At 37.0% G+C, this 25,667-nt stretch overlaps 1 protein-coding gene across 2 annotated transcripts in view; it reads right to left on the reverse strand.

Annotated features, from left to right (window-relative positions):
* Positions 1 to 25,119, reverse strand: part of LOC144977676 (protein unc-93 homolog A-like) — a 27,805-nt gene extending 2,686 nt beyond the window's left edge. The window contains exons 1-7 of one of the 2 annotated variants that reach the window (XM_078923117.1): positions 13,218 to 13,385; positions 11,087 to 11,331; positions 10,756 to 10,917; positions 8,194 to 8,364; positions 6,425 to 6,555; positions 786 to 1,025; positions 1 to 108 (exon numbers count right to left, since the gene is read on the reverse strand). The exon at positions 1 to 108 is cut by the window's left edge and continues 28 nt beyond it. In XM_078923117.1, coding sequence (XP_078779243.1) covers positions 1 to 108; positions 786 to 1,025; positions 6,425 to 6,555; positions 8,194 to 8,364; positions 10,756 to 10,917; positions 11,087 to 11,331; positions 13,218 to 13,240 — 1,080 coding nt within the window. In that variant the 5' untranslated portion in view covers positions 13,241 to 13,385. Of the gene's footprint in view, positions 109 to 785; positions 1,026 to 6,424; positions 6,556 to 8,193; positions 8,365 to 10,755; positions 10,918 to 11,086; positions 11,332 to 13,217; positions 13,386 to 24,843 lie in introns of those variants that run through there. The other variant, XM_078923116.1, reaches the window with a different exon arrangement.
* Between the last annotated feature and the right edge of the window lie 548 nt (positions 25,120 to 25,667).

A 25,667-nucleotide genomic window follows, 5' to 3' on the forward strand; every position in this document is an offset into this window, starting at 1 on the left:
GTATTTGACCAGATGACCAAAGATGTAAGAACACAGAGCGTCCACTACTCCATAACATATCATGACGTAGCCGAGGTTCCAGATACCCAGGGAACAGCTGATGTACGCCTAGAGGACGGATGGAAACATGACAAGAAGAATAAGTCAATGCTGATTAATTATAGCTTACATGAGCATATTTAACATTTGATATAAGTTCACCATAGGACAAAATTCAAATAAATAAATAAATAAATAAATAGATAAATAAATAAATAAATAGATAAATAAATAAATAAGTAAATAAATAAATAAACAATAAAATTTATAGAACGTTAATCTCCGTCCAACGTGTTCAATGGTGATTTATAAGACCTTATCGACATGATAATTTTTATAACATTGAATGTGACAATTTTAAGGAAATTAAATTTAGAAATTTTACGATAATCAAATGTTACAGTTTCAAGAAAATTAAATGTTACACTTTTACGAAAATTGAATGTTACAATTTTAAGAAAAGTAAATGGTATCATGGCTTAATAGATCATCTACAATTGTAACATTTAATTTTCCTAAAATTGTAATATTTGATTTTCTTAAAATTGTAACATTTAATTTTCTTAAAATTGTAACATTTGATTTTCTTAAAATTGTAACATTTGATTTTCTTAAAATTGTAACATTTGATTTTCATTAAATTGTAACATTTAATTTTCATTAAATTGTAACATTTAATTTTCTTTTGACATCCCACTTTTGTTCAAAATTTGTTACTTTCCATAAAATCAATAATAAATATTTACCTTGGTATAATCACCAGTAATGAAAGCCTGTTCAATTCCACTGTAGATGGTGATGGGGATCAACATGAGTTGAACCCGAGACTTCAGCAGGTGTTTGAAGGTGGCTAGTAACAGTTTAGGGTTCAAACCCTTGTCCTCCTCGTTATCCTCCTTGTCCAGTTTGATCGGGTCCAGGAAAATGATGACGATGATCATGGCGGTGACGGCACAAGCCAGGTAAATACCACAGACTGTGTACACCTGTAGGGGGGGGGGGGGGGAGACAAACGCAATGATGAAATAAATAAAATATCAAATTCCCCTTGTAGATGGTATGAGAAGCAAGATAGGTTTGGTTTGTGTTATGTTGTGTGTGTGTGTGTGTGTGTGTGTGTGTGTGCTTGTGTGTGTAAATGATTATGTTTCAGCCAAAGTAATATGTAATTTAAGCGCTTAGAGTCTGGTGTCTCGCTCTCAAAGGAAAGATAGAAGGTAAAAAGAGTAAAGGTAGACCAAGAAAAACATATTTGAATAGTTTGAACAGCTGGGTGACAAAGAAAGAGAAGAATTATATTAGTTTTCTGAGGTTATCTAATCAGAGAGATGAATGGCGCATCATGACGTAACTATAACACGCCATGATGGCGTACCATGATCACCGATGTCTGGCACAGACTTGGTACTTGAAGAGGAAGAAGAAGAAGCCCTAACACAGTACACGAACAAACGCTAATACTACACACATCAACAGAAAGCCTGTCTCCGTCAAAATTCAAAAGCTACGTCAAAGCAACAACAACAAATAAAAGTCTTACTGAAAGCAAAAAAAAAAAAAAACAAAAAAAAAAACAACAAACAAACAAAACCCACCAAAAACAAAAAACAAACAAAACAAAACAACATACAAAGCAAAATGACGCCGAAAACGTTTGTTGCTAAAAACTACCCATGCCGTCTTAATATAATAATAATGAATTTGGCCATAAAACAGTTACACGTCACTGAGTCTCTGTCATGTTTCTTTTTCTTTCTTTTCTTTTCTTTTTTTCTCACTTCACGGAGACACCTCCAAATTGACGACGCTTCATAACTGAAATTCTCTCGAGTTCAACCATATTGGAAATCGAGCAAATTGGTTCGAATCCAGTTTCCATGCCTATGAACTCGAGAAAATGTTAACGGGGTACATCATTTCTAAAACCAAAAGCTAGAGGTGCCTTCCTAAATGAGCCAATAAGATGGATAGAAAATTAAAGTGAGAACCAGTTGAGAAGGAACTTCTGGCCTGACCCAACCCCATACTCAAAGAAGCTGTACGGCAATGAGGACGACCTCAGGACCACTGTGGGCTTCATTCACCAGACCGGACTGACCATGTGACGTGACGGGAACGAAGAAGAAGAAGAAGAAGAAGAAGAAGAAGAAGAAGATGAAGAAGAAGAAGAAAGTGAGTAAATGTGACTTGTATATTATTATAAGGGAAAAGCGCAAAACAAACAACGTTTCGGCCCTTGGCCTTCGTCAGGAGACAAACAACAAAACACGAAAAAATTAAGGTTACAAAAAAAATCACATTAATACGATTTTTTTAAAGAGTAGGGTAGTACTATTTTACCGTACTATGGAAAACCCATATTTCAAAATTTGGCCAGAAAACTCGTCCTTCAAATATCGATCGATTTAAATGACTCTCATCTTGGCAAAAACTCTCAAACCCGGGACTTCGGCGAAGTCCCGGGTTTGAGAGTTTTTGCCAAGATGAGAGTCATTTAAATCGATCGATATTTGAAGGACGAGTTTTCTGGCCAAATTTTGAAATATGGGTTTTTATCCACAATACGGTAGAATAGTATTGTCATCATTCCCTTGCCCTCTCTATCAACACCGAAAATATCGACATTTTTAAGAGGCTTAACATTGGCGTCAATTCCTTCTAGATCCTTCTCGACACCCTTGAGTAACAGTAATCTTACACGACGTAACACATGACAATGTCAAACACACGTGGGATTCCCTTTTACAGTTCACAATCGATAATAAAACAAAAAATCGATTCTATCGAGAGAAAAAAAAATATCTATAGATAGTATGCAGATGACGTCACTCAGGCCTGTGTTATTGTTTTTGCCATCCGCGTTTGTGAGTTGTTCTCACTAAACTGTATTAACCAGACTATAAAAGTTCATGGTTACACACAGTTTGTGTGTTGGTCCGTTATACCTCCGGATGGCAATGTTGTGAACTCCTTGGCCAAGCGCATTCTATCTATACTCGTACTTGAACCAAAACAGATGTTTTTCCGATTAAAATTTCTCAATCGAACGAAAAAAAATCGATTCTTATGAAAAATAACATACTTAAACAAATTAACTGCAGTAGAAAAAAAAACAACACCCCCCCCCCCCCCAAAAAAAAAAACCTCAAAAAAACAAAACAACAACTTGAGCTTGAGCTTTTATATAGCGCAACATCCACTAAACGTGCTCAAAACGCTTTACAAAGGGTCCCTGAGCAACAGCAACACGTAACATGTAGTAGAACGAGACATGACACCTCTTAGGTGATATCATTAGAATTTTTTTTCCGACAGAGACAATACTGTTAAGGCCTGGTACCTAGGTACTCCTTTTAATTTACACCTGAGTACGGTGAGAGAATGTGAGTAAAGAGTCTTTAAGTAGTGTTGCTGTTGGACTCAGGGGCCCCTTGTAAAGCGCTCTGAGCATGTTTAGCGGATATTGCGTAATTAAATTCTGAAATGTTTTAAAGAAAAACCCAACAATGCTCAAGTATACAAAAACCCCAAATTGTAGTTTATTGAGTCAGGAAGCGTGGATTATGTTTGAATGGAAATGAATGACGGCTCATTTAAGGCGATTATGCTTTTATATCGACCATTGGTTAGCTGAAAAATGGTGAAAATAAAACTTTAAAAGTAATAAACACGACCGAATAAAACAGCTTAAAAAAAAAAAAAGAACAAAAATTCAAATCACGGAACTATTTCTTAAGAGGAGTTTTGAGCCAAAACGTTCCGTGTTTGATATTTTGTTCTTTTTTTTTTAATTTAATTTTCTTTTGAAGCTGTTATAATCATTTTTTGTTTTTATTACTTTTTACAATCCACAGATTCTAGTACATGAGTATCGGTATCGCTTTTAAAAATGAGAGTTAAGTACTTTTTAGTACTGGGATCTCCGATCGGTTACAGCCCATCGATTCCTGCCCCCCTCTCTCGTCATGTTATTCAGATTTAACTCCATTGTTAAAAGAAAATTCATAGATTTATCGATTTTTGAGTCTATTGTGTTGACAGGGTTAAAAAGAACCTATTACTACAAGGGTTCAATCCCCTGGTTGATTGACGCAGAATTGAATTCAAAACGTCTTTCGTGTCACAAGAAAACAATTAAAAATAGCAACGGTATAGAATGAATGCAGTTGACGTCACTCAGCTCTTTGTTATTGTTTTCAAAAAGCCATTTTCATTTTTAATTTTTTTTTTGGTAGTCCTTCAAGCCATTCATCCCATGGATTTGGAGCAATTGCTAGCTACCATTTGGATAGGACGCTAGTCTATCGCAAAGCACTTTCCGCCAAATTTAACAGACTCAGTTACTCATTCACAGCTGGGTGGACAGATTTTAAAAATATATAGAATAAACGAAATTAACGTCACTCGGCTATTTGTCATTGTTATCGTTTTCAGAAATCCATTTTAATGATTAATTTTCACCAAATTCCATCAGTCAGACAAGACTATAAACGGAGGCTACAATGTTAATACGGAGACTTGAAACGTAGGGGTTCCTTTCGTATGTAGGCCTTCAATGTCAGGTAGGTAAACATGGCATGTGTGTATTGATGGTGTGTGTGTTTGATTAAATTAAATACACACCATTTATTCCCGCTATATCAATCGTACAAATACACAAAAGTTTATAGATAGTCTGAAAGAAATTTGTGACAAGAAATCACATCTGAATATAGAAAGCTGTCAAAACGCGTGCCAAATTTCAATTGTATTACAATTTATAAACATTAAAAGTGAGAGGATGTTTACCTACTTGACACGATCTGACGTCAATACACATCGCCTGCTATTAAAACCTGATTACCCTAGGACTTCATATACTATAGATGTCGCTGCTATTACCCCTTCAGAAGTTTCGTGTCTCTAAATCATTACTATTACATCGCTGTCTCCTCTATAATATAATATTAAAGTTCAAGGTTACACATAGTTTTTGTGTGTTGTACATTTTACTGGAACGCATTACATCGATTAGAGAAAAGATCAACACGGATAATTGGTCTGTTTTTATAGGTAGAATGAAGTTGACGTCACTCGGGTCTTTGTTATTGTTTTTTTTTTTTTTTTTCCATCCGCGTTAATGAGTAATTCTCACTTAATTGTATTAACCAGACTATAGATAGAATGCGCTTGGCCAAGAAGCTCACAACATTGCCATCCGGAAGTATAACGGACCAACACACAAACTCTGTGTAACCATGAACTTTTATAGTCTGGTTGATACAGTTTAGTGAGATCAACTCACACACGCGGATGTGCAAAAACAATAACAAAGGCCTGAGTGACGTCATCTGCATACTATCTATAAACGTTCGAGGTTACACATAGTATTTCCGGATGGCAATGTTGTGAGTTTCTTAGCCAAACGCACACAATCTTTTTATCGCTATCTCCGCTATCATACAAAGGTGCAAGGTCACACATAGTGTTGTGTGTTGTAGTTGTAGGCCTACGTTTTACAGGAACGCATCGCATCAATAAGAACACAGATCTATACAGATAATTGTTCTGTTTGTCTAAGTTCTTTGATTCGGTATAGATAGTATGAAGATGACGTCACTCAGGCCTTTGTTATTGTTTTTGCCATCCGCGTTTGTGAGTTGTTCTCACTAAACTGTATTAACCAGACTATAAAAGTTCATGGTTACACAGAGTTTGTGTGTTCGTCCGTTATACTTCCGGATGGCAATGTTGTGAACTCCTTGGCCAAGCGCATTCTATCTATATGTAAAATGTTGCTGCTCGTCCTCCTAACCTTTCTTCAGCCATTAACCCCCCCCCCCCCCCTCCCACCCACAGTAAAACGTTTACTACCTATGTGCGGCTATGTGGTCTAGTGGTATGACACCCGCTTTCGGATCGGAAGGTCCTGGGTTCGAACCTCGTATAGTTGAGTCCTTGGAAAAGGCTCTTTACTCACCGTAATCAGGTGTAAAATGAGTACCTGGCCGTTAACCGCGTTGTGTCTGTCCGAAAAAAATGTATTCTCGCCTAAAATGCGTCATGTCTCGTTCTATATGTTACATGTTGCTGTTGGCCAGCGATCCCTTGTAAGGCGCTTTGAGCACGTTTAGTGGATATTACACTATATAAGAGCTCAAGTTCAGTTATGTATTCGTTGTTGAATGTTGAGCTACAGACTGTATAGATAGTATGCGCTTGGCTAAGAAGCTCACAACATTGCCATCCGGAAGTATAACGGACCAACACACAAAACTGTGTGTATCCATAAACGTTTATAGTCGGGTTAGTACATTTCAGTGAGCATTACTCATAAACTCATAAACAATAACAAAGACCTGAGTGACTTCATCTTCGAACTATCTATTGTAGAGTGTATACGCACCTTGACTTTATCCTGTTCGAAGTTGGAAGAGTTTCCGGTACAGAACTGTGCTCCACAGACATTCTCCATGACTTCATCGTCGTGGGGCGGGGTGAACACCAGGGATGAGATGAGGTTACCCCAGATTTGGGCTGGAGAGAGAAACAAACGAGACGAATTATCCAAAGGATCGAATTAGCCAGAATCTGGTCAAGTCTTAGAGTGGTAGTTTCTCTATCTATCTATATGTCCATTTCTGTCTGTCTCTCTTTCTCTCTCTCTCTCTCTCTCTGTCTCTGTCTCTCTATCTCTCTCTCCCTCTCTCTCTCTCTCTCTCTCTCTCTCTCTCTCTCTCTCCATTCTCACAACTTGTATTATTATTATTATTATTAATTATTATTATTATTATTATTATTATTATTATTATTATTATTATTATTATATTATTATTATTATTATTATTATTATTATTATTATTATTATTATTATATTATTATTATTATTATTATTATTATTATTATTATTATTATATTATTATTATTATATTATTATTATTATTATTATTATTATTATTATTATATATATTATCATTATCATCTTTATCACTATTAGTATTATGAATAACAATAATAATAATAAAATAATAATATAATAATAATAATAATAATAATAATAATAATAATAATAATAATAATAATAATAATTAATAATAAATAATAATAATAATAATAATAATAATAATAATAATAATAATAATAAAATAATATAATATAATAAATACGTATGCATAATATATATATATATATATATATATATATATATATATATAATATATATATATATATTATATCTTATTTTTCCCATTTAATAAGTCTTGTGAGACAACAGTTTATATTTTACACCTCTGATTTGAATCTATAAATAGAAATTGATAAAGTCTTTGTAAACGGTTGGTCTGAAGATGACATCAGAAGCTGTTGCAGGGAATTACACTTACATGCTTACTACTGTGTACATCATGTTCCTTTTTTATGAAATAATTATCAAATCATGACGACAATAATCAAATATTGAATGGAATGGAAATTAAATTGAGTCCCCGTTGGCCCCTTTCAATTGTATTGAAAACGTTATCAGGAAACATCAGGACCTAGGTATAGAAATTTTGTGTTATCGTCAAATCAGATGTTATTATTATTACATCCGGGAGAGATAAACCAGTAAACAAATGACGTGGCATGTGATGAAAACAGGCTGAATAGAATAGAAATGTACATTTAAAGAACAAAACAAAAGAAACAAATATACAAAACAAAACAAAAAACAAAACCAGAAGACAAAAAATTTAAAGAAATAAAGAGATGAAAAGAATAAAAATAGAAGAACGATGAGATGAAAAAAGTCCCCAAAGCAAGTCAGATTTAAAAATAAACAACAACACCCCCCCCCCCCCCCCAAAAAAAAATAAAAACAAAAACAAAAAACAGATTTACCCCCCCCCCCCCAAAAAAAAAAAAAGAATCATAAACTAAAACAATGAGGATATAAAACCCCACAAAAAACCCTAGAACAACAACAACAAAAACAAAAAACAAAAAACAAAGTAAAATCCAAAACCAAACCCAAAAAGCAAAGAAAAAAAAAACCCCAACAAAAAAAAAAAAAAAAAAACAAAAACAAAAAAAAAAAGCAATCAAAGTCAAATCAAACAAAAAGAACAAAAAGTAAAAAAACAAAACAAAACAAAAAAAACCCAACAAAACTATGCCAATGATATGATTGCTACTCACAACTCTGGAAGAAAAGGAAGAAGAATCCAAAGAACTGGTTGATGACGGCGTCCTTGGTCTGTCCCGTCATCTTGGCGTACCACATTCCCACCTGGGTCAGGTACGTGCACTTGGCCGACCACAGAGGGGCTGCGCCGAGACCGATGATGATGGCGGCGGGAAACATGGTGGCTGGAGGGAAAAACAACAAAACAAAACAAAACAAATTAAACATAAATAAAAATAAAGATATTTTGGTTATTTTCAACATTGACTTGACTTGAGAGAGAGAGAGAGAGAGAGAGAGAGAGAGAGAGAGAAAGATAGAGAGAGATAGAAATATAGAGAGAGTTAGAGAGATGGAGAGAGACAGGGAGATATATATAGAGAGAGAGGGAGATAGAGAGATAGATAGAGAGAGAGAAAGAGAGAGGGAGAGAGAGAGAGAGAGAGAGAGAGTACAGACGATACAAGTTATTTTGAATTTTAATTTTATTTGTTTTCTACGTTAATTTGTGTATTGTTGTGCTGACGAAGGGTTTGTACCCGAAACGTCCATTGTCTGTATTGTTCCCATACGAAGTCTCTCCATTTTCACTCTATCGTTAGTATTTCCCGCCTAAATAGTAACGCGTAATGATATCAAGTTTACAATAATAACAATAATTTGTGACGTCATATTACCACGCGTTAAATTTCACTAAAATTTGATCCTTCAAATAACGTAGTTCTTCAGAGTCATTATGAGGCCCATGGAGCCGGAGTTTATCCCGGTTTCTATATCGTAAAAGGAAAATAGCAATTGCTTGCAAATTAATATCAAACTTGTCCGTTTCACGCTATAGAAACAAGGATTATAAATTCCCGGGCCTATATGGGCCTCGTGGCCCAGGACTACTTTTTTTTGCTTATTTCCAGCAATTATTTCAATTTCAAGTGCCTAATTCAATCCCAATATAACACCGTTTTGAGGCAAAGGGGGACGTCAGACCATCGATCATCTGGTCCTGCAATGCCCAGTAACAAAATTAGAAGGGGGGTACGAAATAATATTTGAAGCCGGAGATGACCTGTACCTGTCATCATGGATTGACTAACATAATTTGGAGGTGTAGCCATACGCTACTACTAGTAGTAACTACTACCGTTTTGAGAAGGTGAGTCGCATATGCTCACGTCGGTACAGGCCTAGACGCTAGGCATTTGATTTGCTATTCAAGCATCTTCATAGTTACATATGATATTATTTACACGTTAACCACAACACAACGAGGTGAAATCTGCATAAACCACACAATGGAATAACACGGGCTGTGTAAATAGTGCTGTTTCCATATATAGTTCTTGTATGGCCACAGAGACAACATGACGTGTTAACAACAATGGCCGTTTGCTTTCTCGATGGAGCTCCTGTGGTCTTAGTTCTAAAAATAACGTTTTTAAAGATGTTGACTTAAAAAATATAAAGATACATGTTTGACTTTTTAAAAATGCTGTCTCTGAGAAAAAGGTGGGAATCATTCAGATTCTTTTTATAGTTGTAAGTTTTATATTATTATATTATATATATATATATATATATATATATATATATATATATATATATATATAATATATATATATATATATATATATAATATTGGCTGCCTCTAACCCCCCCAGCCCCCCCCCCCCCCCCGGCCGATTGGATTACCGAAAAAAACGTCGCCGGCTTTTTGCGATTTGGATTTGATTGATTTTTTTTTTAAATTGTGCAACTTGTGACAAGAAACTTAACAAATTACTGCATTACAACCTTTGGATTAAACATACAACAATTGTGGACTACTATTATGAAGACTAGCATCCTAGACTAGGGGGTGAGAATAGTCACTTCGCATATATATATAATATATATAATATATATATATATATATATATATATATATATATATATATTATATATATATAAGACTGGGGCCAAATTTTCGTACAGCAAATTTATACTTTTATCATTTATCACAGAAATGTTGGCAATTCTTTAAAAATTATGATATTTTACATATAATATATATATATATATATATATATATATATATATATATATATATATATATATATAAATATATATAAGACTGAGGCCAAATTTTCGTACAGCAAATTTATACTTTTATCATTTATCACAGAATGTTGGCAATTCTTAAAATTATGATATTGTATATATATATATATATATATATATATATATATATATATATATATATTATTGATATACAAGTAACTTGTAAACCTTTCTTAAATACAGGGTAATTCTATCACCCTTTGACTCAAATGTTATTTATAAAATCTACTAGGGATAATAATCGGCCATTTGGTGTGGTGAGTCGCCATCTATTACCAGATTGATTTGTGCGCACCTACAAACTTTATTCCCGGACTGATTCTGATCGCTAACGGATCAAAAGATTCCTCTTGATCTATGTTAATTTGCACAATAAATTATTATAGAAATTAATATATATGTGTGCCTGTACATAACAGCTTATATTTCTCCGCAAATATTGCGAATTATCCACTAGTATTTATAATATAAAACGTACGTACCCTTAACAGCGTAGAAATTGGCACCCATGTACAGGATATAGCCGACCATGGAGATGGGGATGGTCCATTTACAACCCAGTCTGGCGATGGTAAACTTTGGCATGAAGAGACAGGACACGATAAGACTGGCGTAGATCAGAGACAGACTGATGGATCCGATACCTGGCGGGATGGACACGAGTAGTGTATAGGTTGAAACAAAGGAGTCATAGATAATATATCACAAAACCGTCAAACCACCCATTAGCAAAACAACAACACATCAAACCACCAACCCACCCACCACCAATCACCACCACACGCCCCAACCATACACCACTGTCCAGCTCACCTTCTTCCCGATTCAAACTGGTCTGTAGATTGGACATGGACTGGAACGCCGTGAAGAGAAAACAGAAGGCCAGGCACACGATGAAGACGTTCTTCAGGATTTTCCTCTTGGTGAAGCTCTGCTCTCCATGTCTGTCTGGGTTTGTCGCCTCTTGTGTAGTGTCCGGGTTGGGAGGGATGGCCTCATCACTGGGGGCTCTGAGTTCCATTCCGTCTTTTCCTTCTTCTCCCATGAGGAGCGCTTTGCTGCAATCAGAAAAAAAAATTATATCGAGTTAAAAAATTAAAAAAAAACATTTAGAAAACAAAACAGGAAATGAAAACTAGCCCCTTCCCCCCCCCCCCCCCCCCCAAAAAAATACAACATAAAAAAAAAAGACAACCACCGCCCCCCCCCCCCCCCAAAAAAAAAAAAAAAAAAAACACTACCAAAAAAAGTTGTTTTCTTTTAAATTAAAAAACATAAAAAATATAATGACGAAAACAAAACGCGAGATCATTATTTGTCGTCGGGTGGTGGGAGGTGGGGGGGGGGGGGGACGACCCAAAAGTTCAGTTGTTAGAGCACTCTATTCTATTCAACGCCAATGGGCCGTGTTCCATCTCGAGTGTAGACCAGACTTTCTTCTGACATCCACCCCCCCCCCCCCCTATCCACCCAGCAGTGAATGGGGATCTATCTGGCTGAAAGTATTTTGCGATAGAAGAGCGTCCTATCCAAAGGGAAGCTAGAAATTGCAATTTAGAATGTGTCAATTTTATCAATCAACGTAGATGTTATAAAAAAAGGTAACAATATAATAGGGGTCGGTATAAATCAAAGTAGACATATTTTAAGGTCTGATTATCCAATACAACTATGGCGCTTGATAATATTACACTTTTGTGATGTATTTTTTTCAAATATTTTGCTTTAGTTTGAGAATGGGTCCATAATAAGCTGGGTTATCAGACCTGAAAATAAGTGAACGTCGATTATAATATTATATATGTGAATGCACGTAAGTTGAAATACTTAAGACAAGGTACCACCATCAAGTGGAAGTATCTATTTGTATATTAGTGACGTGTACATATATACAGGTCTGACATCCGAACCCACTAATGGGCCCAGTTTAACATCGTTGTAATATAATATTTTGCGTCATTTTTTTTAGATTTCAATTACAACAATGAGCCCATAAGGCAGAAGAAATTGGGTTATCAGAACTGCAAATACGTGAACGTTGTGTAATAGAGATCTAATAATTTGAAATAGCGATAATTGTCAGAATAACAATGAATGTTGTTTATAAAACTTTGAAAAATGGCTTCTCTACGATCTATGATTCCATGCATGAACGTTTCGCAGATTCACGGTAAAAGGCTTTTTAATCATATAAGCCGACGTGCACTTATTTGTAGGTCTGATAACCCAATTTGTTATGGGCTCATTGTTGTAATGGGGAGGCCCTCCGAAAGCTCCTACATCCCCAGTATTCTTTTTTTTTATATAATGTTCTAGTTGGGGGTTTGTGAGGGAGGAAACTTTAAAAAAACAAAGTATCCCCCCTCCCAAAGCCCCTACTAGAAAATTATAAAAAAAATATCCCCCCTCCCAGACCCCCTACTAGAACATTATAAAAAAAGTTCCCCCCCCCCCCCCTCCCAAAACCCCTACTAGAACATTATAAAAAAAAGTTTCCCCCCTCCCAGACCCCCTCTAGAACATTATAAAAAAAAGTTTCCCCCCTCCCAAAACCCCTACTAGAACATTATAAAAAAAAGTTTCCCTCCTCCCAAACCCCTCTAGAACATTATAAAAAAATACTGGGGATGTAGGAGCTTTCGGAAGGCCTCCCTTGTAATGGAAATCTCAAAAACACGACGCAAAATATTGCCCATCACAATAATGTTAAACTGGGCTCATAATAAGTTGGTTCGGATGTCAGACCTGCATATAAGTACACGTCGCTATAAGCTCTGATACGATACGATACGACATTTTCGCTCTATTAGACTGCCATGCAAGGATTGGTCTGCTGAGTCACACCCGTCGTTGCTCTCAACAAGACTGATGAGACAAAAAGCCATATAGGGCTCAAACCATCGTCTCTTGAGACGGAAGGATGCCTACCTACTAATGATCTTACCTCATGCGCATTAGGACTGACATATTTGTAAAGAATTACTTGTCACCGTGTATCGAAGGTAAACATCGAATGTTTGTTTCTTTGTTTGTTTGTTTGTTGTTTCTGCACCAGCCTTCTCGTTCATTTGAAGCCGACTAATGAATTTACGTCTCCTTCGCCCATTTTTATGGGTTGAAAAATTGGACAAAAAAGTCTAACTTCCGTTCAATAGAAATCGGGAAAAGGTGAGTATGTGTATGTGTGTTTGTGTTGAAAAGTACAAACAAGCATATCGAATAATAAAAACAAATAACAAACAAACAAACAACAAGACAAACACAAATAACCCCCCCCCCCCCCTAAAAAAAAAAACCAAAAAAAAACCCAAAAAAAAAAAGAAAACAAAAAAACAAAAAACAAACATACAACAACCTAACCAAAAAAAAAACAAGAAAAAAAAACCCCAAACAAAGCAAAACAAAACAGAACAATATAACCCCCCCCCCCCCCCCCCCCCCCATCAGTCTGCCTCAGCTGCGAGGTGAGGAAGATTGATTATTGGGATTGTTTTATCATTCTACAGTCGACTTGTGTCCGACGTGCACTTATTTTCAGATCTGCTAACCCAAGTCATTATGGACTCATTGTTGTAATGGAAATCTCCGAGAGAAAAAAAAATGACACAAAAAGTTTTGTCCATTACAATGTTAACCTAGGCCCATTACTTCGTTCGGATGTCAGACTTGCATATTTGTACCCCTTGCTTGAAATAAATATGTTAAAAAGGGAGAAACAGATAAAATACGGGGGAAAAATCATTTTAAAAATCATCCTTATTAAACATTGGATGATTTAGGGGGCAGCGTGGCTCAGCGGTACGGTCTTTGCTTCGTACCCGAAAGGTACGAGTTCGACCATCGCCGTTGCGCTGTGTGGCCTTGAGCAAGTCACCTCGTCGTAGCTCAATTTGCGGCGCTGCACTGCGGCTGACGCCTGGGTTATTCCAATCCTCCCTTGGAATAGACCTTAGAGATAAATATTATCCCATATGGGACAAATAAAGGTAATTTCATATATTCATTTTTTATTTAACTCTACCGGCCATTTTCCGGACTTTCCCCAAGACTTCACATCCAACCTATACAAAAATAGATTTATTTCACACAAAATCTGTTGGTTCTTACTAGACGTCTATACATATTTTTTTTTTTTTGCTTCAACACAGTGTTAATATACTTTAACTATAACAAACATTTTTGTTCAAATATTATGATTTACAAAAGAAAACAATGAGAAAAATGTTGGCTGCATCGTCGCGGCTATGTGGTCTAGTGGTATGACACTCGCTTTCGGATCGGAAGGTCGTGGGTTCGAGCCTCGCGTTCGGCGCATCGTTGAGTCCTTGGAGAAGGCTCTTTACTCACATTCTCTCACCGTACTCAGGTGTAAAACGAGTACCTGGCCGTTAACAGCGTTGTCTTTGTCCAACAAAAAAAATTGTAATATCGCCTAACAGGCGTCATGTCCCGTTCTAAATGTTACGTGTTGCTGTTGGCCAGGGACCCCTTGTAAAGCGCTTTGAGCACGTTTAGTGGATATTGCGCTATATAAAAGTTCAAGTATTTTTTTTAAGCGAATGTGACGATTTTCCTATGGATGGTAAATAAAAAAGTTGACAGTTAAGTAAATCTCACACCTCGATAAATCCGTAGCCTGAGAACCACTGGCTGTAGAATGAGTTTCCATTCTTGAATAGAATGAACACAAAGCAATCCAGTTTAAAACTACGACAACCAAGCTTTGACCAAAGCCATGGTGTCAATTGAAATAAGCTGAATATTTCGAGATGGTCGAAGCTTGACCAATTACAATTGACCACCGTGTCCATGACAAATTTTGACCTCTTACTTATTCTGCCATTTCCCGACAAAAGACGTTTTCAGATTTTGGCCCGAGAGTATATTTTACTCAAAACACTGAAACCGAAGGTATCTGACTTCGAGATATCGCGAAACCGGAATTCCGGCATGAACCGGAAAACTAGCACCCATGCCTATAGATAATATTTACTTCATGAAATATCGGTTTCATTACAATGGCCTCCAAATTAATCAGTCATTATAATCGAGTTATAAAAATAAAAAATTAAAATTGAGCTTTATATAGCTCAATATCCACTAAATGTGCTCAACGCGCTTTACAAGGGGTCCCTGGTCAACAGCAACATTTAACATGTAGGACGGGACATGACGCCTGTTAGGCGACAATTCAATTTTTCGGACAAAGACAACGCTGTTAACGGCCAGGTACTCATTTTACACCTGAGTACGATGAGAGAATGTGAGTAAAGAGTCTTTTCCAAGGACTCAGCTATGCGCCGAGCGAGGCTCGAACCCATGACCTTCAGATCCGAAAGCGAGTGTCATACCATTAGACCACATAGCCGCACTTATTTATTGTGAAGTAAAAGTTTTCTGGCAAGAAATTGCTTTTTTAAAAAATTGGTTTGTGTCAGTCTATTGACTCTGTGGTCTTGTGGTATGACACTCGCTTTCGGGTCGAAGGTCCTAGGGTCGAGTCTATATCTTCGCATAGCTGAGTCCTTGGAAAAGACTCTTTACACACATTCTCTCACCGTACTCAGATATAAAATGAGGACCTGGCCGTCAACAACGTTGTCTCTGTCGGAAAAATTGTAATATCGCCTAACAGGCGTCATGTCTCGTTCTACATGTTACGTGTTCTGTTGGTCAGGGGGCCTTTGTAAAGCACTTTGAGCACATTTTAGGGGCTATTGCTCTTTATAAAAGCTACAGTTTGTTGTTTTTTAAAAAAAGTATTGGTGTTGCTGCCGTTCATCATCAATTCTGAATTAATGTCTATCGAAACGCAATCAGTTCCAGCTACACACTTCTTGTTGTCGTGTCAAAGATACGAGTAGGCATGAGGCGTGTTTAAATTTACAGAGGTCAAGGCTGTTTAGAGGCGTAAGCACAATAACATCTAATTCCTCTTTGTTCTTATATCAGAATACGCGGTCTATTTAGAATGATATGTGACTAATAGATTACGTTATGCCCAAATAATTATGAAGTAATTGATGACGTAGTTCACAAAATGATATCTGGTCGATTGATGACGATGTAACACAAACACGCATAGACCAGTTATTTGATGACGTAGAACACGAATATCTGGTCGATTGGTGACGTTGTAACCCAAACCATTATAGACCAACTATTTGATGGCGTAGTACACAAAGTGATATCAGGTCTTTCTTTCCTTTGTATAGGTCCCTACTACAACAGAGTACTTTCAGTCAGACCTAACTCACCCAGCAACCCATTCACTATTGGCTGGACAAGAGGAGGGGGGGGGGACGTCAGCAAAATATCTCGTCTACACTCGGGATCGATCTCGGCCCCTTTACGTGTGAAGAGAGTGTTCTATCAACTGAGCCATTGGAACCACCATTGAGTCATGTCCAATCTAAACATTTCCTTTCCATTTTCCATCCCGTGTTCGTTGAGACTGGAGACTGCAAACGTGCCACTATGTAAATACACATCCCCCACGCCCCGTGCACAAATGTCAATCTTTATGATAATTTCACTTGTTGAGCCCTCAACCTCACCCCCCCCCCCCTCACCCCTTTCCACACACACACACACACACACACACATACACACACGCACAAATACATGGCTACCCAATCTGACAATTTTAATCGGGGTTGCACATCATATTATGTAACTTGAACTCGCTCTTTAATTAATATATATATATATATATATATATATATATATATATATATATATATATATATATATATATATACGTAATATGAGATTGAGCGGAAAGTACTTTGTGATAGACTAGCGTCCTATCAACTGGGTAGCAAACAATTCTTATTGTCCTCTTCCCGTCATAGATATCGGAACTCCGTGGGCCTAATTGACTCTGAAGGACGCTACCCTCACTGTGTTCATGTGTAAAATTGTTGTTGGCTGAAGAAGGGTTTTGAGTCCGAAACGTTCCGTGTTTGGTATTTTGTTCTTTTTTTTTCTTCTTTTAAAGCTGTTTATTCATTGATGTTTATGACATTTTTCAGTCCACAGATTCTAGCAGCCTATCCTAATATATAGATAGTATGCAGATGACGTCACTCAGGCCTTTGTTATTGTTATTGAGTTGTTCTCACTAAACTGTATTAACCAGACTATAAAAGTTCAGGGTTACACAGAGTTTGTGTGTTGGTCCGTTATACTTCCGGATGGCAATGTTGTGAACTCCTTGGCCAAGCGCATTCTATCTATAGATAGTATGGGAGAGACGTCACTAAGCCATTGTTGATGTATATGGTCTCACAAAACTGTATTAACCATGAACAAAAGTTCAGGTTACACAGAGTTTAGTGTAGTCATTATACTTCCGGATGGCAAAATGTTGAACTCCTGGCCAGCGCATTCGATCTATAGATAGTTCGAAGATGACGTCACTCAGGTCTTTGTTGATGTTTTTTTTTTGCCATCCGCGTTTATGAGTAATGCTCACTGAATTGTATTAACCCGACTACAAAAGTTCATGGTTACGCACAGTTTTGTGTGTTGGTCCGTTATACTTCCGGATGGCAATGTTATGAGCTTCTTAGCCAAGCGCATACTATCTATATCTGATGCAAGAAAATCATATTTGTTTAGATAGCACAGTGTGTGTTGTCCATAGGCTAAAATTGCTTACTCTTAGGAATTTGTGTTGATAAGGAAAATACCCAGGGTGTGTAAAATAAAGAATTGAAGTGTGTATTGCGTTGATTTTAACCCTTTCACAGCGAAATTAACTTTTTTTTAGTGATAGAATAAAAATAAAAATTAAAAAATTCCCTTTATTAATCCCAAAGGGGAAATTATTCTCTAGGGTCTATTCCAAGGGAAGACTGGAATAACTCAGGCGTCAGCCGCAGTGCAGCGCCGAAAATTGAGCTAAGGAGAGGTGACTTGCTCAGGGCCACACAGCGCAGCGGCGGGTGATCGAACTCGGTACCTTTCGGGTAGGAAGCAAAGACCGTACTACTGAGCCACGCTGATCCCTGATAATATATTTCATTAATCAATCACTGTTTACGTTGGGATATAAACGACGTTCACCTATTTTCAGGTCTGGTAATCGAACGCAATTATGGTATCGATTCAACATTGTTGTAATGGATGATATATTGTGTTGGTTTGAGAGGAGATATAATGTATTTCCATTACAACAGTGATCCCAAAATAATTTGGGTGATCGGACCTGCAAATAAGTACACTTTGGTTATACGTGTTAGCTATTATTACTTTTTCACGGCAACCCATTCAGCTTTTGTTTCATTAAGTATAGTCATTGTTAGTGCATGATTAATAAATAAATAAACAAATACATATAAATAAATAAATAAATAAATAAATAAATAAATAAATAAATAAATACATAAATAAATACATAAATAAATATATAAATAAATATATAAATAAATACATAAACAACTACATAAATACATAAATAAATAGAATTCCCTTCATTCACCCCCATAGGGGAAATTTGTCTTTAGGGTAAATTCCAAGGGAAGACAGGAATAACCCAGGCGTTAGCCGCACCGCAGCACCGCAAAGTGAGCTAGGGCGCGGTGACTTGCTCAAGGCCACACAGTGCAGCGGCGGGGGATCGAACTCGGTATCTTTTGGTTACGAAGCAAAGACCGTACCGCTGAGCCACGCTGCCCCAGCTTGAATATAGCGCAATATCCGCAAAATGGTTTGAAAAGATTTACAAAATGTCCCAAGCCTACAGCAACACTTAACATTAACACGCAGGACGAGAAATGTAATCGGTAAAGAGATATGTTGGGTTTTTGTTGTTTTTTTAAAGACGGGAACGACTCTAACGTACCCATTTTACACCTGAGTATGAGGAGAAACTGAGTAAAAAAGTTTTTACCAGGGGATTACAGAAGGACTATTCTTCCTTTACGTCGCAAAAGAACATGAGTATTTATAAAGCGCAATATTAAATAATTAAATTTAAATAATAGCGCAATATTCACCAAACGTGCTTAAAGCGCTTTACAAGGTGTCCCTGGCCAACAGCGACATATAACACGTAGGACGGGACATGACGCATGTTGTTAGGCGATATTATATTATTTTCGGACAGATACAAAGCTTTTAAAGGCTAGGTACTCATTTTACACCTGAGTACGGTGAGAGAATATATATGAGTAAAGAGCATTTTATGAGACTCAACTATACGCCGCTCAGAGCGGGACTCGAACCTTGGACATTCCAGACCGAAGGCCAGTGTCATACCACTAGTCACTAGACCACCTAGTCGTTAATAAAAATCGCTGTTACTGCTCTCTTGGTACAAATAGAAATATCTGATGCCAATAAATTAGAGTAAACCCGATTTTCGCCAGCAAAGAATTAGATTGTATAGTCAGCTAGTTAAAATAAAAAAACAAACTTAGACGTGGAATGAGATTTCTGCAGACTGGACAAATTTTTCCATGTTACACATTTTGATAATAATAATAATTAAAATAATAATAACAACAGTGATATCAATGGGCCGTGAAATAGTTTCTTCTCTCTTTGAATAACGCAATTTGTGCTAATATCTATGAACGCTGGTTTTACAAAACTCGTTAAGTCGATTTTTCTACTTTTTGAGATTTTCCAGCCATGAAATAAATTGAAACGTAAATTTTATTTTAAGCATCATAATTGACACACAGAATTTCCATAGATGTGTGTGAATTTGAAGTTTAAATAGATAAAATAATAGAGGAATGAGAAATTTTAGGGGAAATAATCCTCAATGCCTCAAAATGTTGAAAAACGGGGTTAGGAGTTTCGGAAAACCACTCTTCATATATAACGAACAGGGCGCATATCTTGAGAACGCTTTTCTTTTCACGGTTGTTGTTGTTGTTGTTGTTGTTATTCACTCTGATAGATCTAGTTCTTCACCTCAAATTTGAGCTTTTATAGCGCAATATCCACTAAACGTGCTCGAAGCGCTTTACAAGGGGCCCCTAGCCAACAACAACACTTAACATGTAGTGAGAGACATAACGCCTTTTAGGGACATTACCATTTTTTTTTTTCCGACAGAGACAACGCTGTTAACGGCCAGGCATTCATTTCACACCTGAGTATGGGGACAGAATGTGAGTAAAGAGACTTTTTTGGAGAGTTCAACTACATTGCCGCTCAGACTGGGACTTAAACCCAGGACCTTCCGATCCGAAAGCAAGAGTCATATTACAAGACCTGCACCTTTGTATCATCATCATTATCATCATCATCATCATCACCATCATCACTTTTTACACACCACCTGCTACTAACAGTTTTGTATCACCTTTTGTCAATATACAAGGGCATACGAAGCGTGAAAAGTGGGAAAGCTTATACATAGTTATTGCAGTAACTTATTACGACACTCGTGTAATGACGTGCATAATATCATCCAATAGGGTTCAACAGTCGTGACGTCACTTCCCTCGTAATGACGCATAGAAACTAAGTAACTCGTTCTAAACTATCGAAACAATAGCGGACGCCCTTATGAACTACTTGCCGACGAGCATAAACGTCACCCAGAGGAGAAAAACATTGTAAATCTGATCATGTTTTGACTTTTATACATTCTGATCACATTATGACATGTGCAAAAGTTCTAGCCATCATGAAGAATAACAAATACCGATTTTCTTTGTTTAGAACCACGCTGCTGATTGCGGTGCGGACGTGACATCAGACTATTGAATCCTATTACACACAGCATATGATACCAATTGAACACATAATAAATTAATATTAATAAACTATAATCATCCAACTGTTTCAAACGGATGGATGGGCTACCATTGATATCACCTACCAACCATTGATTGTATAGTGTAATGTGTTCATTGTTTACACGCATTGGAATATCAGTCAAATGATACAGTACAAAACAAAATAAAATGTTTACGTTACTGTAATAATCGTGTGTCGATTTCTGATATCCAAAGCTGTTGTGTTAACACTGTATCTCATCACGAGATTGGTTTTAAAAAAATACTATTCTATATATCGTTGTTTTCTCTCTCTCTCTCTCTCTCTCTCTCTCTCTCTCTCTCTCTCTCTCTCTCTCTCTCTCTCTCTCTCTCTCTCACACACACACACACAAACACACACACTATCTCTATCGTTCCGTCCCTCATTCTCGTTCTTTGGTCTCTCCCTATTTCTCATCCTATCTTTCTATCTTTCTCTTTCTTTCTCCATCTATCTATTCTCTCGTTAAATATACTATATCCTTTAAACGATAGATAGAGATAGAGAGAGGATATATATATATATATATATATATATATATATATAATATATATATATATATTATAGAGAGAGAGAGAGAGAGAGAGAGCGAGAGAGAGAGAGAGAGGATGACGGTAAGTAGATACATGTGTGAGTAAACCTCAGTCTTAAAAAGCAAAACAAACCAACAATCAAACACACACACATTTTCGACAACTGGAAACCATGGATGGGTAGGTGGTAGTGGTAGTGGTGGGACAGGGGGGGGGGGGGAGAGGTGGGGGTGGAATCTTAATTTATCTTTTCTGCCCCCCCCCCCCCCCTCCCTCCCTCCTCGTCCCCCTCAAATGTCTTTTCTCATTGTTCGGCTAATGTTATTGATTATGAACCACGATGAAAAACACCAACAAACCAAACCCCATCTGAATCAGCCCAAGTCGATAGTGTGTGGGAGGGTTTTAACATTGAAAGGTTTGACTCAAAGAACGAAAGATTGACCGAGTTACTTACTGTCCTATTTTTAACGGCTAAATATAAATTCTGGGCACACTCGTTACAAAACATTTTTTAAAATATTGTCGGAAATTGGCAACGTGGCTCAGCGGTACGGTCTTTGCTTTGTACCCGAAAGGTACTGAGTTCGATCACCCGCCGCTGCTCTGTGTGGCCTTGAGCAAGTCACCTCGCCCTAGCTTATTTTGCGGCGCTGTTCTGCGGGTTATTTCAGTCAGCCCTTGGAATAGACCTTGAAGACAAATTTCCCCTTAGGGATGAATAAAGGATATTTTACTTTTATTATTCTTAAAATATTGAATAATTATGATGAGGAATTTTTGTCTTAAAGAATTTATGTTACGATGTTAAAGGGTTTTTTTAAAAAATGAAACAATATCAAAGCAGGAACACGCTAAAATAACAACACACACTTCCTCATTATAATATCAAGTTGTTATAATAATAACTAACTATAGCCCGCATTTTTAAAAGTGTTATTATTACTTCGACGATAACAACAGATTTTTAGCCATGCTGTTATCTGGTTGACTCTCTAAGCCTTAATTGGCTGGGGTTTGTTTGTTGTTTTTATTATATATATATGTTTTTTTTTTGTTTTTTTTGGGGGGGGGGGGGGGGGGGGGGGGGTTTGTTGTTGTTGTTGTTTTTTTTTTTTCACCTTTACATCGTTTGAGTGCCCTTCGAAATTGACAACATACTTGCTGATGAAATCAGCTTTCGGTGTTTTTTAAAAGCAAGCTAGCCCCCCCCCCTCCCCCCCACCCATCCCTCTCCCCATACTCCTCGATAACGACATTCCATCACCATAATAGTAAACATGATAGTCCTTCAGGTCCATTGCACCCATGGACTCGGAGCTTATCCCGGTTTCTTGTCTATAGCTTGAAACGGACAATAGAAATTGCTTGCTACCCTTTGAATATGACCCTAGTCTATCGCACGATACTTTCCCTGGGATCGATCACAGTTCCTTTGGGGTGTGAAGCGAGTGCTCTACCAACTGAGCTATCGAGACCGCCGTCCATCACCACATAAAACACAGTTTAATTATGAATGTGTTGAATTTAATCCACGTATTGTTACTGAATAGGGGAAGGTGTGTTTTTGGTGTTCAATGTATTAAAATAAAGTCATTCTGAGCCATTGGGCCCATGAAGCTGGAGTTTATCCCGGTTTCCATAGCGTGAAACGGACACTTGTAATTGATTGATATCCTTTGGATAGGACGCCAGTCCATCGCAAAGTACTTTCCGCCAAATCTAACAGACTCAGCTACCCAATCACTGCTGGGTGAACAGAGTCGAGGTGCGGGGAGAGGGGGGGGGGGGTCAGAAGAATTCTCGATTGCACCCGGGATCGATCTCGGTCCCTTTGTGTGTGAAGCGAGTGCTCTATCAACTGAGCTATCGGAATCTCCGTTCATATATGGCAACTCCCTTCTTGTGAGGCTATTTATTGGTCTAGTGGCATGACACTCGCCTTGGAATAGGAAGGTCCAAGGTTCAAGTCCCGCTCTAAGCGAGGCATAGTTGAGTCCTTGGAAAAAGCTCTTTACTCACATTCTCTCACTGTACTCAGGTGTAAAATGAGCACCTTGCCTTAAACAACATTGTCTTTGTCGGGGAAAATGCAACATTGCCCCCAGGCGTCTTGTTTCGTCCAACATGTTACGTTTAGTGGATATTGCACTATGCACAATTGTTGTTCTGATTTATTTTGTTTGCCTTTGTTTTTTTTTTTTTTTTTGTTATTCTTGTGCGGTATGTGGTCTAGTGGTATGACACTCGCTTTCGGATCGGAAGGTCCTGGTTCGAGCCTCGCGCTCGCGCATAGTTGAGTCCTTGGAAAAAGCTCTTTACTCACATTCTCTCACTGTACTCAGGTGTAAAATGAGCACCTGGCCGTTAACAGCATTGTTTTTGTCCGAAAAAGTGTAATATCGCCTAACAGGCGTCATGTCTCGTCCTACATGTTAAATGTTGCTGTTGACCAGGGACCCCTTGTAAAGCGCTTTGAGCACATTCAGTGGATATTGCGCTATATAAAAGCTCAATTATTAATTATTATTCTTATTTAATGAAATGAATATTACGATACTACCTTCGTCTATAAAAAAAAAAAAAAGAACACGTTTGAAGAATTTTGGCCCGAATACTCGTCCTTCAAATTATATCGAGGGATAAAAATGACTCCCATCTTGTCAAAAAAAAAAAATCCCAAAAAAACCCTCTCAAACCTAGGACTTCCTTGAAGCCTTTCTTGAAATAGACCATAAATTATTTTCATGATTAATTCCTATCAATGCCAGAATTATACCGGACAATACTAAAGCGAAAAAAACCTCCAAGAAAATATATCAAATATAAAAAGAAATATCATCAAGAATCAATATAAAAAGAAAAAAAAAACAAAACAAAACAACAATAACAACAACCAACACAAACAAAAAAACCAAACCAAAACAAAACCAATCAAACAAAATTATACGGTTTCTATAGCGTGAAAAAGAAAGTAGCTATTGCTTGCTACCATTTTCATAGGACGCTAGTCTATAGCAAGGTGTTTTCCACCAGATCTAACAGACTCAGCTACCCAAGTACTATTCATGTGGACGCTGTGATCATCGCTTGACTTTTGTGACAAGCCGAGACACCGACACCGCGCTACTGATCCATCGCGAAAAAAAAAACAAAAAAAAAAAAAAAAAAAAGAAAGAAAAAAAATATTATAAAACTAAGAGAAACTGGAAGAAAAAAAATTAAATAAAATGATCAAAGACAATGAGAGCTTACCTCGAGCAATCCTGGGCAATGCTATGACTGTAAGCATCCTCCATTTTGAAATTATATTTAATTTCTCTCTCGTTACCCAATACAACTAATTAATTTAACACTTGTCAGTTATTTTCCATTTATTCAACAAATTAAATCAAATCGTTATTTATATTGACAATCTTGTATCTGATTCCTTATCTTATCTTGATTTGAATAATAATAAGAATAATATTTCACCAGCGTGAACGGTTGATTTAAATCCTATTTCACACACACACTCTGCAACCCGTGATTGTAAAAACGAGTGGAGCCCAAAACACTTTGTTATATACCCCTGTCTGTGCCACGTGATGATGCAATAGAAATCTGGCTGGCCGTGTAGCTATTTTTGTCTCTCTGACGTCGGATCTAACTAAAGTCTAAACATTGAAGGGATCAATGATTTTGTTTTCAATCAAATAATAGAAAACAGTTTCTAGATTCAGCACACCACTGCACACACGTAAACACACACAACACATGCACACCTCTCTTGTCACGCAGATGTGCTCAGCTTGTTGAATGCCGCGCACTTGTGCGATCTTGCATCATCACTGTCTGATTGGCCTAAATAACCACTACTACCTAGGGTTGCCAGATTATTTTTCAACAAAATGCCAGGGGAAGACTCAAAAAATGCCAAAACACTCAAAAAGATGCCAAAGTCTGTTGACTCCCACCCCCACTAAGAAAACTACTCACTTTTGATAGACAATTTACTATCATATCCTGGTGGCTTGCGTGTTTTCTTTTCTTTTTCTTTTATTTTTTTTTTTTGTTTTGTTTTTTTTTTGTTTTTTTGA

Source organism: Berghia stephanieae, chromosome 7 (assembly GCF_034508935.2).
Source record: "Berghia stephanieae isolate SIO BIC M18660-M18661 chromosome 7, UCSD_Bste_1.3, whole genome shotgun sequence".
Classification (NCBI taxonomy): domain Eukaryota; kingdom Metazoa; phylum Mollusca; class Gastropoda; order Nudibranchia; family Aeolidiidae; genus Berghia; species Berghia stephanieae.